At 40.7% G+C, this 14,678-nt stretch overlaps 1 protein-coding gene across 4 annotated transcripts in view; it reads left to right on the top strand.

Moving 5' to 3' along the window:
* Positions 1–14,678, top strand: part of DGKI (diacylglycerol kinase iota) — a 209,826-nt gene that overhangs the window by 162,861 nt on the left and 32,287 nt on the right. For all 4 annotated transcript variants that reach the window (XM_071422458.1, XM_071422461.1, XM_071422459.1 and 1 more), the window contains one exon: positions 9,146–9,171. In XM_071422458.1, the coding sequence (XP_071278559.1) occupies positions 9,146–9,171 (26 nt within the window). The remainder of the gene's footprint in view (positions 1–9,145; positions 9,172–14,678) is intronic.

Below are 14,678 nucleotides of genomic sequence, written 5' to 3'. Positions count from 1 at the left end.
CCAAAGAGAATAGAAATGTAGTTTGGTGAAATAGCTGCTCTAAGATATCACACAGAAGTACTACTTCACCTGAGTTGACTGTGTTAAATTTAAAAAAGCCAAACCTTTCAATAATTCTTCAGATATCTTCATGTTTGTATTTCTGCTGTGGCTGAAAACTGGGAAATGTTAAAAATACCATGCAACAAAAAGGTAAAGACAAAGGAGAATTGTGTGAAAATAGGTCGTCTTTTGAGGTTTGCAATGGAGTATTTTAGACCTGCAGAAATTAGTGTTTGGTGAGGCTGGGGACAATATTCTGACATGAGCCCTCACTGGACTCATGGCACAAAAAGTGAGATTTTTCACTGGAGCTGCTTGGGAAGTTCATTTTTTCCCAGGCTGTGTGTCTTGGCATGGCTGCTCTGCAGGGAGCTGCCCTTTCCCTTCCATGTCTGCTGTGAGTGGTTGAGTCTCCTGGCTCCGGGCTTGTATGTAAGGGTGTAGGAGGTACAGTGCCTCTTTAAAACACCTGCCAAAGGACTTGGGTGAGCAGAGAAACTTCTGAAAGCTTCAAAACATTGTTTGTCCCTGCTACTCCTCTGCATGAGGAAGGGCCCAGTAAAACCCACAGATTTGTCTTGGTAGCTGAGGCAGAGTGTTTAGCAGTGCTGGCACAGGGGTGTGTGCCAGGGAGGGAAATACAAGGGGAGCAGGGCCATAACAGAGAGCCTTGCTGAGGTTCTGGCAGTGCTGATGCCCATGGGCCAGCAGGGACAGATGGACCTGGCTAAATTATGCCAAGAGCTGAAATCAGAGAGCCAGAGGTGGCTTAGAGCCAGTGTAACCCTGACTCCTAGATTCCTATTTCTGTGCCAGACATCTAAAAGTGCAGCACAAAAGCCATATCTGAAACTCCCAACAGAATTTTTTTCTCCATCAATTAGTCTATAGCAGGAGTGGAAACAGCTCAGCAGTTCTGCTCTGCCTAGGATCTCTGTGTTATGCATATTAACTAAGGTGATTTTTTAATTTTTAGATTATTTTGTAAAAGGTGGCAGGAAAGTGAGGGTTTCTTAGTGCTTAGCACTTGTGAAAATCAGGTGACTTATTTTTTAACATAATTGCAAAAATGTGTTTCTGAGAGATTCATGTGTTTCTGGAACAAAATGCTGTTTCTCAAAAGTGACTGGTTTGCATTGTTCTACAAACACACCATTTAGGGTAGCTTCTGGATTGTTTAGAAGCCCAAAGTGGCATAAAATTATATGGGGAGTATATAAGACACCCAGCAGCTGATGTGCTTCACCTCCATCTAGCCTGAGGGCCAAGAGAAGCTGTGTCTTATGAACCAGGTTATTATACCTGAGGTGCTCAAAATGGGGTTGTCGTGGCATTGTGCTTGGCAAAATAATTTCTTTCTCTGGTTTAAATAAAGCTGAAATCTCAACAAAGTGACCTCTGCTTTAATCTTTTCCTGGAAGAAGTAAAAGTGCACTTATTTGTTGTTGAGGAAAAGGCAGGTGTTTTGTTACCTAATAGATATGTTTTTATTCTCATGTAGAAGGCTGAGGAAATGCATAAATGTAGCCACTTAGCTCCTGTTCCAGGTCTTCTTAACAGTGGCCTGTGTCAAACAACATCCAGTCCCTTGGAACCCAGGTTGTTGTTTCACTAAAGCATAATGTCCTTAGATCTAACTTTCTATAGGTCAGTGAGGATTTTGGAGATTTAATTAAAGTCTGGAAATGGAAGAAGGGCATTTCAAAGAAGATGGAATTTTGAAGGGGTAAGACCCTCTTCAAAATAATTCTCTTGCATTCCACTGAGATATTTTAGGGCCATGTGATCATAAGAGAAAGAAAGGCCAAGCATTTATAAAAAAACAAACCAAAAAACTGAATGCAAACAAACTGTGATTATCCTACAATGATCTTGCTGCTCATTTGGAAAGATTTTCTTTTTCAAGTGAATACCAAGCCACCTTGCTCAGGTCATGTTTTGAGGTAGAACTATCTTATCCAAGATGAATTTTATAGAACACTTCTCTATCCTTTTTCTCTTTTTAAAAAATTAATGATAGGCATGTTTGGGTTTATAACTGATTTTGCAATAAAATCTTCTATTCCCTTTTAAGCAGCAATTCCTAGTCTACTCCTCTGGGTGTCAGTACAGCTTCAGGTATAGCTGCATTGTGGTCTTACATGTCTTCATTAAAGCATTCCACAGTGGACAGAGCAAAGGTAAGAGATAAAAAGTTAAGCAGTAGTGCAAAAGACATGTGACAATACAGGGCACACTGACATGCCTGAGACCCAGCCTGGAACACATCTGAGCTGCTCTGGTTTCCCAAGAAGCACCAATTTCTCTCCTGTATGTTGGACTGCACGTGAACAGCCTGAGGCTGTGATTGCTGTGCAGGTGGAGATGGAGGCTGCTGAAGGAAGTGATGCCTTGTGAAGGCTGACCTAGAACAAAGACTAGATAGAGCTAAAAAATAAAGTAGGTGTTTATTGGGAGGCCTCAATAGGTACATCTTGGGCAGCACAAGAGCTCAACCAGGGCTACACCAAATATGAACCTAAAATGGTCACAAAAATGAACAACTGGTCATGGGGTCTCACATTTTTTTAAACTCTGGTCCATTTGCATATTGGAGTTAATTGTCCAATTACATCTTTAGGTTATTAAGTCACATCCTTCTTGTTTTTCTCTCTTCAATCCACATTGTTTATGCTCTTGGGCCTGACATTTGGATCATTTGTCCTTGGTCCCAAACTTGGAAAGGAATTGTTTTGTCTCCCTACTCTGTGAAGAGAGCTCACCTACTCTTAATATGAAGCTCAGAAGTACACTCTAAAGCAGTACAGAATCTGAGAAATGTAGAAGCTATAACTGAGGCATCAGAAGTTAGAGAGATGGTAGAAGGAATACTGATCTTGTCCTTTAGCAGAATTAAGAAAGGATAAGATCTCTAGTGTTTGTCTCTAGATGGTTGTTGCAGGTTACAGGACATGTCCAAACAGATTTCTGCAAACTGATAAATAACTTGAATGGAATTTCTCAGATTCAGGGGGCTTTGCTGGTCAGCATTTTCCCACGTGTGTGAGGCAGTATGGCCATTGTCTATGCGTGATATTTGAGAGGAAAGGATGACAGGAAAAATGGGGTAGTAAAACCAGAACGCTTTGTAGAGAGACTTAAAGAATTGCAGAAAAACTTAGGTTGGGAACAACTCTGAAGGACATCTAATACAAATCTTCAGGATAGATCCAGCTAGATGAAGTTCAGAGCCTTTTCTAGATGAGTTTTGAGTATCTGCAAAACTGGAGATTCAACAATCTCTTTACACAGCCGGTTCTTCTATTTGATCATCCACATGGTAGAAATTTTTTTCCTTAACATTCAATCTGAATTTCCCATGTGCCAGCTTGTGACTGTTTCTTCTTTCTTCGTGCAGACTCTGTCGTCTCTTTCCTTTCCTGTTAAGTAGTTGAAGGCAGCAATTAGATTTTGCCCAAACCTTCTCTTCTTACTGAACAAACCCAGCTTCCATAGCCTGTCCTCCTGTGCCCACAGCATCTCTGCAGCCCTTTCTGGAACTCAGCCCAATTTGTCAATGTCTGTCTTGTTCTCAAGTCTCACAAGCATGAAGTACAGGGTCAAAAATCACTTCCATCTACTTTATGGCTCAGGTCTAGCAAATAAAGCTCAGTATTTGGCCCTTTCCATCACAGGGAATTCTGCTGACAGATGTTCAACTTGTACTTTGCTAACATCAGGCATCCTTTCTGAAAAGCTTCATCTCTGGTGTTAGACCCCAGCCTGTCTTGTTGCATGGGTTTACTCCTCCTGAAGTGCAGGACTTTGCATTTGCCTTTGCTGAACTTGCTAACTTGCTGTGCTTCTCCAGCCTCTGATGGTCACTCTGAGCTGGGAATGTACGGGGTCAAGTGAAAGTGTGGGGAAACTCTCAGAAATTCTTAGGCTTTTATTTTTTCATCAAGTGCTATGCCCAGACTGAGCATTATCTGCTCCAGGAAAGAAAGCAGTTCTGCCTTTCTACCAGTAAAATGATGTACTGTTTGCAGCTGGGACTGCAGGGGACTCACAGTTACAGGGGTATTGATACAAATTGCTGAATGAGAGGGTTTCCTCACCTATATTTTAAAAACACTTGATGTGCTAAAAATTTTCTTAATTTGCAATCAGAGGATATATGAATAAATCCCAACAGGGATGCCACTTTTGATTCTGAAGAGATGCACTTGCAAAATGAGAAGGAATGGGTTTAATTTGACAGCTCTTGCTCTCCCCTCATCACAGGCAGCTGTTGTCAGACTGAATTAAAAAGTTTGCAGAACTACATTCCTTAAGCAGGAAAGAAGTGGAATGGTCATAAACCCCAGTAGAATTGCTGCATAGAGATTGTTATTTGGCCTTTAAATATTAAATGGCTGGTTTCAAATAGGTCTAGTGCAGATGGTTTCTGCTACAGGTTTATTGATTAAAATAGCTGCTTTACATCAGCTCCAACTTTTGTTTCTCCAGAGGCTTTTGTCTTCATGAATAATGTACTCTTTTGCTGAAATTTGGTTAGAATTCATCTCCTGGAGTCTGGCTGTATATCTCTAGGTTCCTAAGTCTCAGTTGACTAGGCTCAAAATTGTGACATTCCCTGCACTTCCCTCCTTAGAAATGAATATTCCTTCTTCCACCCATCTAGTCTGAACAAACCTAGTGCTTGCACACTGGAATGTGCACTTGGAAACAGCTCTGACTGTGTGGCTCTTTGAGAGAGGCTTGTATGATACTGAAGGTTGCCTTGCCTATGCTGAGTATTAGATTTCTGCAGCAATTCATCCAAACCCTGCAAGAGTGAGTGGGAAAATTCCAGTGAGCTTTGGATCAGACAGTGAACTTGGAGGCCTGTTGTGGTTTCAGGTGGGCAGGTCTCATGCCTTCAATATTGTAAGTATTCCAATTTGCTGGATGCATCTAGTGTGTGTATGATCAGGCTTTTTTTTTTTACACCACTTTTATGGCTTTTTTATGCATTTCTAAAGATGTGTACCTTCATTTCTGGAAGATGCTTGAGGATTTTGTGTTAAGCCCAAAGGGTGTTGTTTTGCTTGCATAAGGGGTGGTGGAACAGACCTTGCACAGCCTCCCCTTGCAGGCTGAGGCTTGCAAGTTCTTTTATCCCTCTGGCTGAGTTTGCCACTCTGCAACATGAGGAGACTGCTGGAGGACCTGTAAGAAAGGAGGGCTGTGAACAGCAGGGAAAGCAAACAGAGGAGATTAGACCTTTCTTGACAACATGCTTTTCCTCCTCCTCCCTTCTGATCCTCTTTCCTATCACCAAAATGTCTTTACTCAAACTATCTGCTACAACAGCAGCTGTTTGTAAAACCAGAGCAGGGAGAAAGATTAAAGCCTTAGGTGAAAATATGTGAAATCAGGCTCTCCAGTTTCATTTATGCATGGGAAAATAAATATCACTGTTGGTAGAAGAGATAATTGAATCTCATGACTCTGTAGCCAGTCACAGATAGTCTGGTCTGCCTTTACTCTCTTGGGGTGATGGTGACCCTTGCTTTCTACAAGTTAATTTTACACCAAGATAAAACCAAAAGAAAAACCCAGTTGATGTGTATATATACACATATAAAGAAAGAAGTTATTCCATTCTGAAATGGTCAAGAACAGGATATTGTAGTTCCTGAACCTTTTCCTGAAGATTTTTTTCTGTTTTGTTTAACCAAATGAAAATCTCTTCAAGATGTCATTTGGCAAAGTGTTTTGACCCAGGTGAGACCACAGATCTTGACAGTATATTAGTTTTCCTGAAATGTCTCTGACCTGTCTCTGATTTTTTTTTTCTTAAGGCATGGAGGCTGTGAAGATGATAACTTGCTTCTTTATGACAGTGAAACACATAGCCAGGATCAAACTGGGAGGGGAGCTGACATGCACTGGACAGATGGTTCCTGTGTGGGTGTTAGCAGATGAGAATCCTCCCTTCTTGGAACACCTGTCTGGTGACCAGTGCTGCCACAGTCTGTCTCTCACACCTCTTACAGACCTGAGAGAAAGATGTGTGACCGGAAATATGAGCATCTACTGGATTTTTTTGTCCTCTCAGGAAAGCCCCTGTGGCTGAGGAGTGGGTGGATGTGGTTTAGAGCAGGTCATTAGGCTGTCTCTCTTTCCTCCCTTAGAGCCTGCCATAAGCATGGGCTGGAGGAGTCAGTGCACAAAATGCCCAATTCCTTTTAGTGTGGAGGTTTGTGCAGCCTCACTTCCTCCCATCACAGCTACAAACAAGACTCCCCTTGGTGCAGTTAGAAGAGAACTTGAGCAGTTAGGAAAGCCTCCCTCCCCCTTGCTAAATTGTATGGCCTGGAATTGTAGGAGGATGCTGAAAGTCCTCTCTGCTCTTTGCCAAAATTCTTCATGTCAGTGGTGGAACAAAGGAAGCCCAGTTTATTGTGGTTGAGCCTTTGGTATCTCCAGTGGTGGAAGCTCTTATTGAGGCTTTTTCTGTGGCTGGGATATTCAAAACCTTCCTCTGTGGCTTTGCTGCTACATCAGAAAAGTTGAGCTTATGTTATTTTGTTTCCTGGTGTGTGAAAACAGGAATTGACTCCCTCTCAATTAACAAGGGATGAAATGAGCCAACAAGCCCAGAGTTTATCAGAGTGAGACAGAGAGGTGCATATGTACACATCAAGATACTGATATAAACCTGATGAAACTGATATAAATAAGGTTATATAAACCTTATTTTCTCAGGATGCCAGGCTACACAGTTACTTGATGGATCTTTTCAAATAAAAGCATTGCTAGTAGCATGAGTGCTAATGTTAAATTTCTTACAAACATTGTATTTGAGACATGCAAAAAAGCAAAAAGGCAGTAATATTTTGAAAAATATATAATAATTTTAGGCACACAAAATATGAATAAACATATTTTTCATCCTCCCCTTCGATCAATGCTTTAATTGAGAAGGCATTGATATTGTAATAACATCTCTTCTGTTGTTGATGCTTTAAGGAGCTAATGACATCTGTTTAACCAAGCATAAGGAAGAGCCAAATTATAGTATAATCTGTATTGTTTATTTGTTTGCTTCAAAAAAGAACTGAAAGGTGATGAAACTGGGCAATTAAGAAACAAAACAAAGGAATCTATTTTGCTGATGCAGTGAAATACTGCATTAGCAATGGGTGGAGGGTCAAAATATGTGAGCCAAGGAACCTTGCATGACTCTTGCATGTAAAAACATCTTCAAGTATCTAAAAACTTTCACCTCTTGATATGACCCATTCTGATGTGTTTAACCTTGTAGAAAATGCAGTGGCTTTTGATCTTCAGAATGGGTTCTGCTAGGAGTTAAAGACAAAAGTCTGTAACTAACTGGTCAAAGTAGGACAGTTCTAGTGGAGCCTGCTAATCCTTTGGGTTACCTGCATTTCTGCTGTATTTCACACACATGGCTGAAGGGTGAGGGCAGAGCTGGCCTGGCTGGCAACAGAGCAGGATACATGCTTAGGATGTTCAGCAGCAATCAGAGCCTTTAATGGGAGTAGAGGATTAATTAATTCTGATCCATACAGACACATTGGCTTCTTGTGCAGCCAGAATCCTAATTAGGCAATCAAATTTTTTTCCTTTCACAGTGACCATTGCTCCAGCTGTGCTCTAACTCTTTCCTCTCTTTATTTGCAAATCTCTCTCTATTTTACAGCAAAAAAAATTTACATACTTTGGCAGGAAAGCTTCCTTCTTTTCTTTCCATTTTTCCTGTTTGCATCTACATATTTGCATATCTGCTTCTGATGTTCTATAATCCCTCAGCCTTCATTTTCAAACCCTTGTTATGAAATGAGATCATGGCTTCTTCCTTAGCTCCTTTATTCCTCTAACCCAGGGTTGCTTCACTTCTTTTCCCCCCTCCAGCCCTCAGCCCCTGCTGACTCAGTTAAATATACATGTGCTCTTTTCCCCTTTGTTCCTTCCTTTCCCTTCACCCCTCTGTGGCTGCTTCTCTTATGTTGGCTTTGATCTCTTTGCTGGCAACACTAACATTTTAAAATCTTTTCTAATTTGTTATTTTTGTACATTGTTGTGAAATTAAATATCTTGGAAAGGAAACACGGGTTGCCCAACTCGCTGCAGGAACAAACTCATTGGGTGGGAAGGTTGTGTATGGAACTGAAATCTGTGCTGGGGAAGTGCTGAGGAGTGGTCCAGCCCTCTGGACTCTGTGCTGTCAGTCTGGTCTGAGCAATGAAAGTACATCCCTGATTCAGCCCCATGGTTAGCCTCAGTTTTGGTAAGCCATGCCATTGCAGCAAAGCGAAAAATGGAGGGGCCACTACTTCTATGTCCTTTTGTTCTGGGTGGTGACCAAAACCATCAGGAGTGTGATCCTTAGTGATAGGAACTGAGACACAAATTCCCGTAATTCTTTGGGGTTCTTCTCTTTGTCAGCAGGGACACTGAGAGGTCACTTTTGTTTCATAACCCTTCCCTCTCTTGAGGTATTATCAGAGTCCTAATCCACTGCTTAGAGTATTCCATAACTCTTGTGTTGCAGCTGGTATGTTGCTTTTTTTCTGTACTTACATCTGTCCAGACATAATTTTTTTTAATCTGTTATGTTACTTGTGTGAAGATGGCATGAGTTGTTATTAATTATGACTCCTGTTTTATGCTAACCACTACATAGCAAAACCTCCTGTTTTATGCTAACCACTACATTGATTTATGGCAAAAAATGGCCAGTTTAATGACTCTGAGTTCCTACCAAGATGTAATTTCCTTGACTAACCCTAGTTGTGAGGTTTTCTCCTGGCAGTGGCAGTAGCAGATGAGTTTCTGCCAAGTATCTACAGATAGTCTTTGCAGCAGCCCTCACAGAGATGGCTCCATATGGTCACTCTGGCCTGCAGAATCTGCTGCTAGATGACCTGTTCAGTTCTATTTCTTTTTTTTCTTTTTTTTTTTTTTTTTTTTTTGTCAGATGCCTTTCAGTCCTCTCTTCTAAGGAATAAACAATAAAAATTTCAAATTACTCCATATCCCATTCCCCAGACTGAACTTTATTTGTGACCTTCCTTTTATCCAAGATTGACTGGCTTTTGTTGTTTTATTTCAGGTCACCGGTTTCTTCAGAAGATCAAGGTAAGATCTGTTTTATAGACAGTAACAGCATATTAAAAATGAGACCAAAGACTAGTGAGTAAGCTCTGTTTTAACACAGTTGTGGTAGAGAAAGATGGCTTTTTATAAAAATGAAACTTTGATGTTGATGAAACTTTGTTCGCCCCTAGACATTAAGTGCTTGATCATTTGGTTAGTTTAATTGGGACTGACAGAAGTTGTTATTTGTAAAATGAATCTTGCTTAATCAAATGGAAATATTGCTAGAGTTTACAGTTTATTCATCCATCTGTATAGAACTTCACCTGTGGAAAATGTGTGGCTGAAAGGACGATACAAGTTTTTGTAAAGATAAGCACATCTTTTATGACTCTCATAGGACAGCATCTTTGTCATTGAGAGGACAATGCATTGTGTTTTAAAAGCTTAAACACACATTATCTTGGGTTACCAGTAAAGTCAGTTTAGTAGGACAGTATGGAATTTAGGGCAGCTAGGCTCTTCTACATGGAAAAATCTCACAGCTTGAGTAGCAGGCATTGCAGGTTATGGCAATGTGCTTGCTGTGAGGGAAACTTGAAGGATCTGATCTTTCCCTATGGCCTAAAGAGAGAGTTTGTGATGATCAGCTGCTTAATAATGTGACAAGCTTAAGTCCATCTGCAGTATATCAATATATGGCTACATTGGTACTGAAATCCAGAGACATGCTGTGAAGAGATGGTAATTGCATTGCCAGAGTTGCATAAGGAATGAGGAACAAAAAAAGGGAGACTGAGTGAGAGGAGAAAGTTCATCGTGTGGCTCTGAACTGGGAGTACTCTTTTGGTCCAAAAAAGAAATATCTATTTTCTTCTGACATCCAATTTGTATGCAGTCACACAATCAGAATATTTTCTGGCCAATACCATAAGCATTACTCAAGAAAGATCCAGATGGGAATAGTAAGGACTGTTGCAAGTGGAAGTGTAAGGAGGTCTGAGCCTGGAAGGATGTCACTGAACTATGCTCACTTGGAGTGTGGAGTGACTAGTTAGGTATCAACCTACATTGTCCTTGGCTCCAGCCAAGGTTTTAGGTCCACTGTAATGGATGTCAAACATATAGTCATTTATAAACTCTCTTCCATCTCCTTGGCAAGTCCTTCCTCAGTTACAAAAGTTGTAAAGAAAGCCATAAAAGTGAACAAACATGCAAGACCAAAGATATATCTGGCTTATCTAGTCCATTCCTAGTGTCTGGTAGCAGCAGATCCCGTGACAAATAAAAGTATGAGACTGGCAGAAGTATACAGGTTTAATTTCCTGGTGTGCCCTATTAGATTTTTATGATTTACAGCTCATTGATTTTGTGAACCAGATGGAGTTTTCCTGTTTAATACTTCATCTGCTTTTTACCATGACCACAGTTTCTAATATTCAGTACAGGACTGTGAGAAGTTAACAGTATACCTCATGTCTCCAACTCTCAGAAGAGATTTGAAATCATTATGGTCTAATATACTCTTTCAGGACCTGGATTCAAGCTGCATCTCAGTGCATAAACTTGTTAGTGATGGGCTGCTCTTGCTATTTCATTTCCCTTGCATTTACTCTATTGCTTCATCTTTATCTATTAATGGAGCAACAGACGGTGTATATGCATTTCCTTGTGTGTCTTTAAAGGTTAGTATTTCATGCTGTCAGGATGCTTTTCTTCTTTCCACTATTTTTATACTATTTGAGTTTTTGACAAAACCTTCCTGTTTGCCATCTACCATCTGCTGCCATGGTTTGGCTTTTCAGGTTTGATCAACATCTCTGAATAGCCTCTTCTTCCTTGCCTTTCTTCCCTTTCTCTCACAAGCAACCTCTTCTGAAATGCAGAGTGAAAGGCCTTGACCAATTAGTGACGTGACAGTGCCAGTTATTAGAAGTTTTGTGACCATGGAGTTTCTAACTAGGTTTGTCATCCCTATAAATATGTAGGAGCTTCTCTCAAGCACAAAAGATTTCCCATTCTCCAGTGACTTTTCAGAAAGCAGGGTCCAATACTTGGATTTTCTCTATCCCACTATGCCAGCTACAGAACATGGTAAATGGGCACACTACTAAAAGGAAAATGTGATAAAAGTGCTGCAGGTCTTTTAGAGTCTAGAAGGTTCTCAGTCCACTGAGACTGCATGTGTGGAGGCATCTCAAATTAGCCTTAGATCTCAAATCTCTTAACTAAACAAAAAGAGGGTCCATGAGGGAGCTGAAAACTGATCTCTGAATTGCCTGTCTTTTATAGTGTTTATGCAGATGTCTCCTGGCATATTGTTCTTGGAGTATGTATCTTAAAATCAGTTTTGAGACTCATATATTCATTAATAATAAGTACTCAACTGTGTACCTATTCAATCAACTGTGTACCTATTCAATATGTTATACATTTACTTTTCTTTATAAGGCAGTAATGCTTTGGACTACATAGTGAAGGAAGATCCAACAGTGGAATAATGTACCTTCCTTCACTGTACCTACATTCTGCCCTGTACATCTGCTCTTCCCTATTATGGACACCATTCTAGTGCTGGTTTTCTGATGATGGGATATTTTGATCATTAATGAGAAAAGGCTCTTTCTCTGTTGTGTTGGATCTTTTGTTTTAACCTTCCTCTTGGTTCCTGATCTTTGTTTTGTCTGCTTTAATATTCAGTTGTCACTTTTTCTTCTACTGTTTCTCTGTGGAGTTTTTTTTATCATCCTCTTCTTGCTTTTTGAATGACTCTTTCCCATTGACCACAAGGTTGTATTCTGCATGGATTTTTGCATTGTCCTCCTCACCTTGGTTTCTGAATGTCCTGCTTCTGCTCCAGTGTGGACAGACTGCTACAAGCACAGTGGGAAACAGTAGCTGTAGCATCTGTAGTGTTCGAACAGACTTGTACCAGAATTAGCATCTAATGTGAGTGGCACTTCCATTAATCCCTGACAGGACAATGCATTATGCTGTCTTGACAAGAGGGTGAAGATAAAGCACCATCTGTCTGGGACTGGGCATCTATTGAACAACTGTAACTGCAGACAATGCTCCTTGTTGTGGACACACGTTAGAGGCACCTTTATCAGTTACAAAACAGGCCCATTTTAATTGGCACAGAAAGGGAAAGAGCACTGCTAGAAAATCCCAAACTTCAAAAGAAGAAATACCCAAAGCCTCTTAAGGTTTGTGTCTTTGTTCTTGGTACAGGTAGCTAGGAAATAGATAACTAAAGAAGTGAAATCCGTCAGCTTTTTTTTTTTTCTTTCTTTCTTTAATAAACAAAAGGAGTAGACAAACCCCTAACCCTCTAATGCTCTGATTGACAAAATGATAAAAGCCAAGTAAATCTTAAAGCATAACAATTTAGACAGGGGATTGATGACTCTGAAGAAGGATCTGTTCAGCTAGGTACACCCTGGTGAAGCTCCATGCCCTGCAGCCTTGGAAGTCAGTGGTTTTCTTGGGGTTTTGGGATTAGATGAGACTCAAAAATGGGCACATGCCAGGCCCACAGAAGACCTGGTAGATGTCATGATGGAAGGCTAGGCAAGTGATGTTATAGTGAAGGGTATCACCTGCTACACTTTTGCTGTATAAAGAGTCTTGTTGATATGCCCAGGTGGTTTGACACTGCTGGAGGTTATTGCATCTATTGTTTCTGGAATAGGAATGGTAGTGTGATGGGAATGCAGCCTTCTAATACCCCCTGTTGCCCCTACACAGTCATTGTCTGGTTATCCAGTGCACACTTGTTATCTGGTTATGGTTAGGTGAATGGCTGAGGTTTGCCAAACCCTTCATTCACCCAGCACTTTTCAGAGCTGCACTGTATTTTGTGTCCACACTGGATCATGCCTTGCCCACTCCTATTTACAGCCACCCTGCAGAAATCTGCATTAATATTCATATCTGTAGTTTCATCTGGCCAAAGTTAGGTTCTCTCTACTATTCTTTGTTTACCTTGTATGTTTGAGTTGATTCTTCATCATCACACAAGCAATTGAAGGAAATGACTTTAAAAAGAGTACAATGAGTTCTATTTCCATTTCAAGTATTCTGAAAAAAACTCAGCAAACTCTTGAGTGTTGCTATTAATGGTGTAGGGACGTTGGTGTGTTATTCATGTCATGGCAACTTGGAGCTGATGCTGCTCAATATTTTGTGTCTGACTTCAAACAGAGGAACTTTGCCTTTGATGGAATTACTCAGTTTTAAATACCTATACTAATGCACCTCAAGTAGCAAGCAACCAGAGCTTAATCCTTACAATCTCAGTTGCATTCTGATCAGGAGACAGGAGGTTTCAAATATTTATATCACTGCTCTCCTGTTTACTTCTCTATAAACCAACGAGATTGGGCTTTCTGCCTAGTTTGCTTCCAGCAGATATGTAGTTTTGCTGCATCAGCATAATTTCTGTGGTTTAGGGTTTGTGGTTTTGGCCATTTTGTGTGTAATAGAATCAAAATTCATGAGGACAACTGAGAAATTAAGACAAGAGGGAAATACATTCAGTGGAGCAATTTTGAAGACAGTTTATTATTACAAAGCAATAATATTATACAAGAGATTAAGATAAAGGATGGGTGTTCTGCTTGAAAAGACAAATAGCAACACTCAAAGGTCTTTCAGATTCTGCCAGGTGCTGGTTCCATGCCATGGAGTCACTCCATGACTTGGAGTCATCCAGCCTGGATATCCTACACCTAGGAGGGATTTGAGTAGAGCCCGGAGTGCATTAGAAGTAAAGTGAGTTTATAATGGTGACTTCTAAATTATTCTCTATTAGAAAAAAATTTCCACAGGGACTGCTTGGCATGGGTTCAAACTGGAAGTTTTAGGTGGGAGGTGTAATTCTGTCTCTGGAGATCCCTCTTAATAGAGAGAGCTGCTATCTGAGTTATAAGGAAGGGACTGAACAAGTGTGTGCATGGAAGGCAGTGGTGGCTCCATCCCACACAGGAAAATGCTTTGCTCTGCAGTGTCTGCTCCTGCCTTGGAGGCAGAATGCCCTGTCTATGCTGGCATTTGCTCCAGCTCCATTAAAGAGAGGAAATCTAAACACATGTAAGGAGGAACATGGCTGCAGGAGTCCCAGAAAATAGCACAAGAAAGAATAACACTTCCTGGAACCTCAGAGAGATGGGATTTCCTCTTGCCCATGGTGGCCGGTGGGAATGCAGACTTCAGTCTCTTGGCCCCCTTTCTTCTTTCTGGAGCCACTCTCCACTAATCTTGAGAGTCACAGACTGCAAAGGGATGTTCTCTAGAATTTTGAAGCAGTCTGCCATACTGATGAAAAGGATGAGCAGGGTGCTGCAGATGAATCAAAAAATCTCAGTGCTGGTAGAATTAAAAAATAAAGATAAAAAAATGAATATCTGTTTTATACACAAGAGGCTTTCAAAAGAGAGAGAGGAGATGCTGTATTCTTCATGGTGATGCTGCAGCTGTTTACCCAGCAACAAATTGAGATGTCTTGGAATGCTTTCTCTGTGCAAATTAAAGAGAGAATGGGAGGG

This window comes from Agelaius tricolor, unplaced genomic scaffold (genome assembly GCF_023055355.1).
Source record: "Agelaius tricolor isolate 1412-34295 unplaced genomic scaffold, bAgeTri1.0.p SCAF_3, whole genome shotgun sequence".
Lineage (NCBI taxonomy): Eukaryota > Metazoa > Chordata > Aves > Passeriformes > Icteridae > Agelaius > Agelaius tricolor.
Note: the sequence above shows the minus strand (reverse complement) of the source record. Positions and strands in the feature narration are given on the sequence as shown.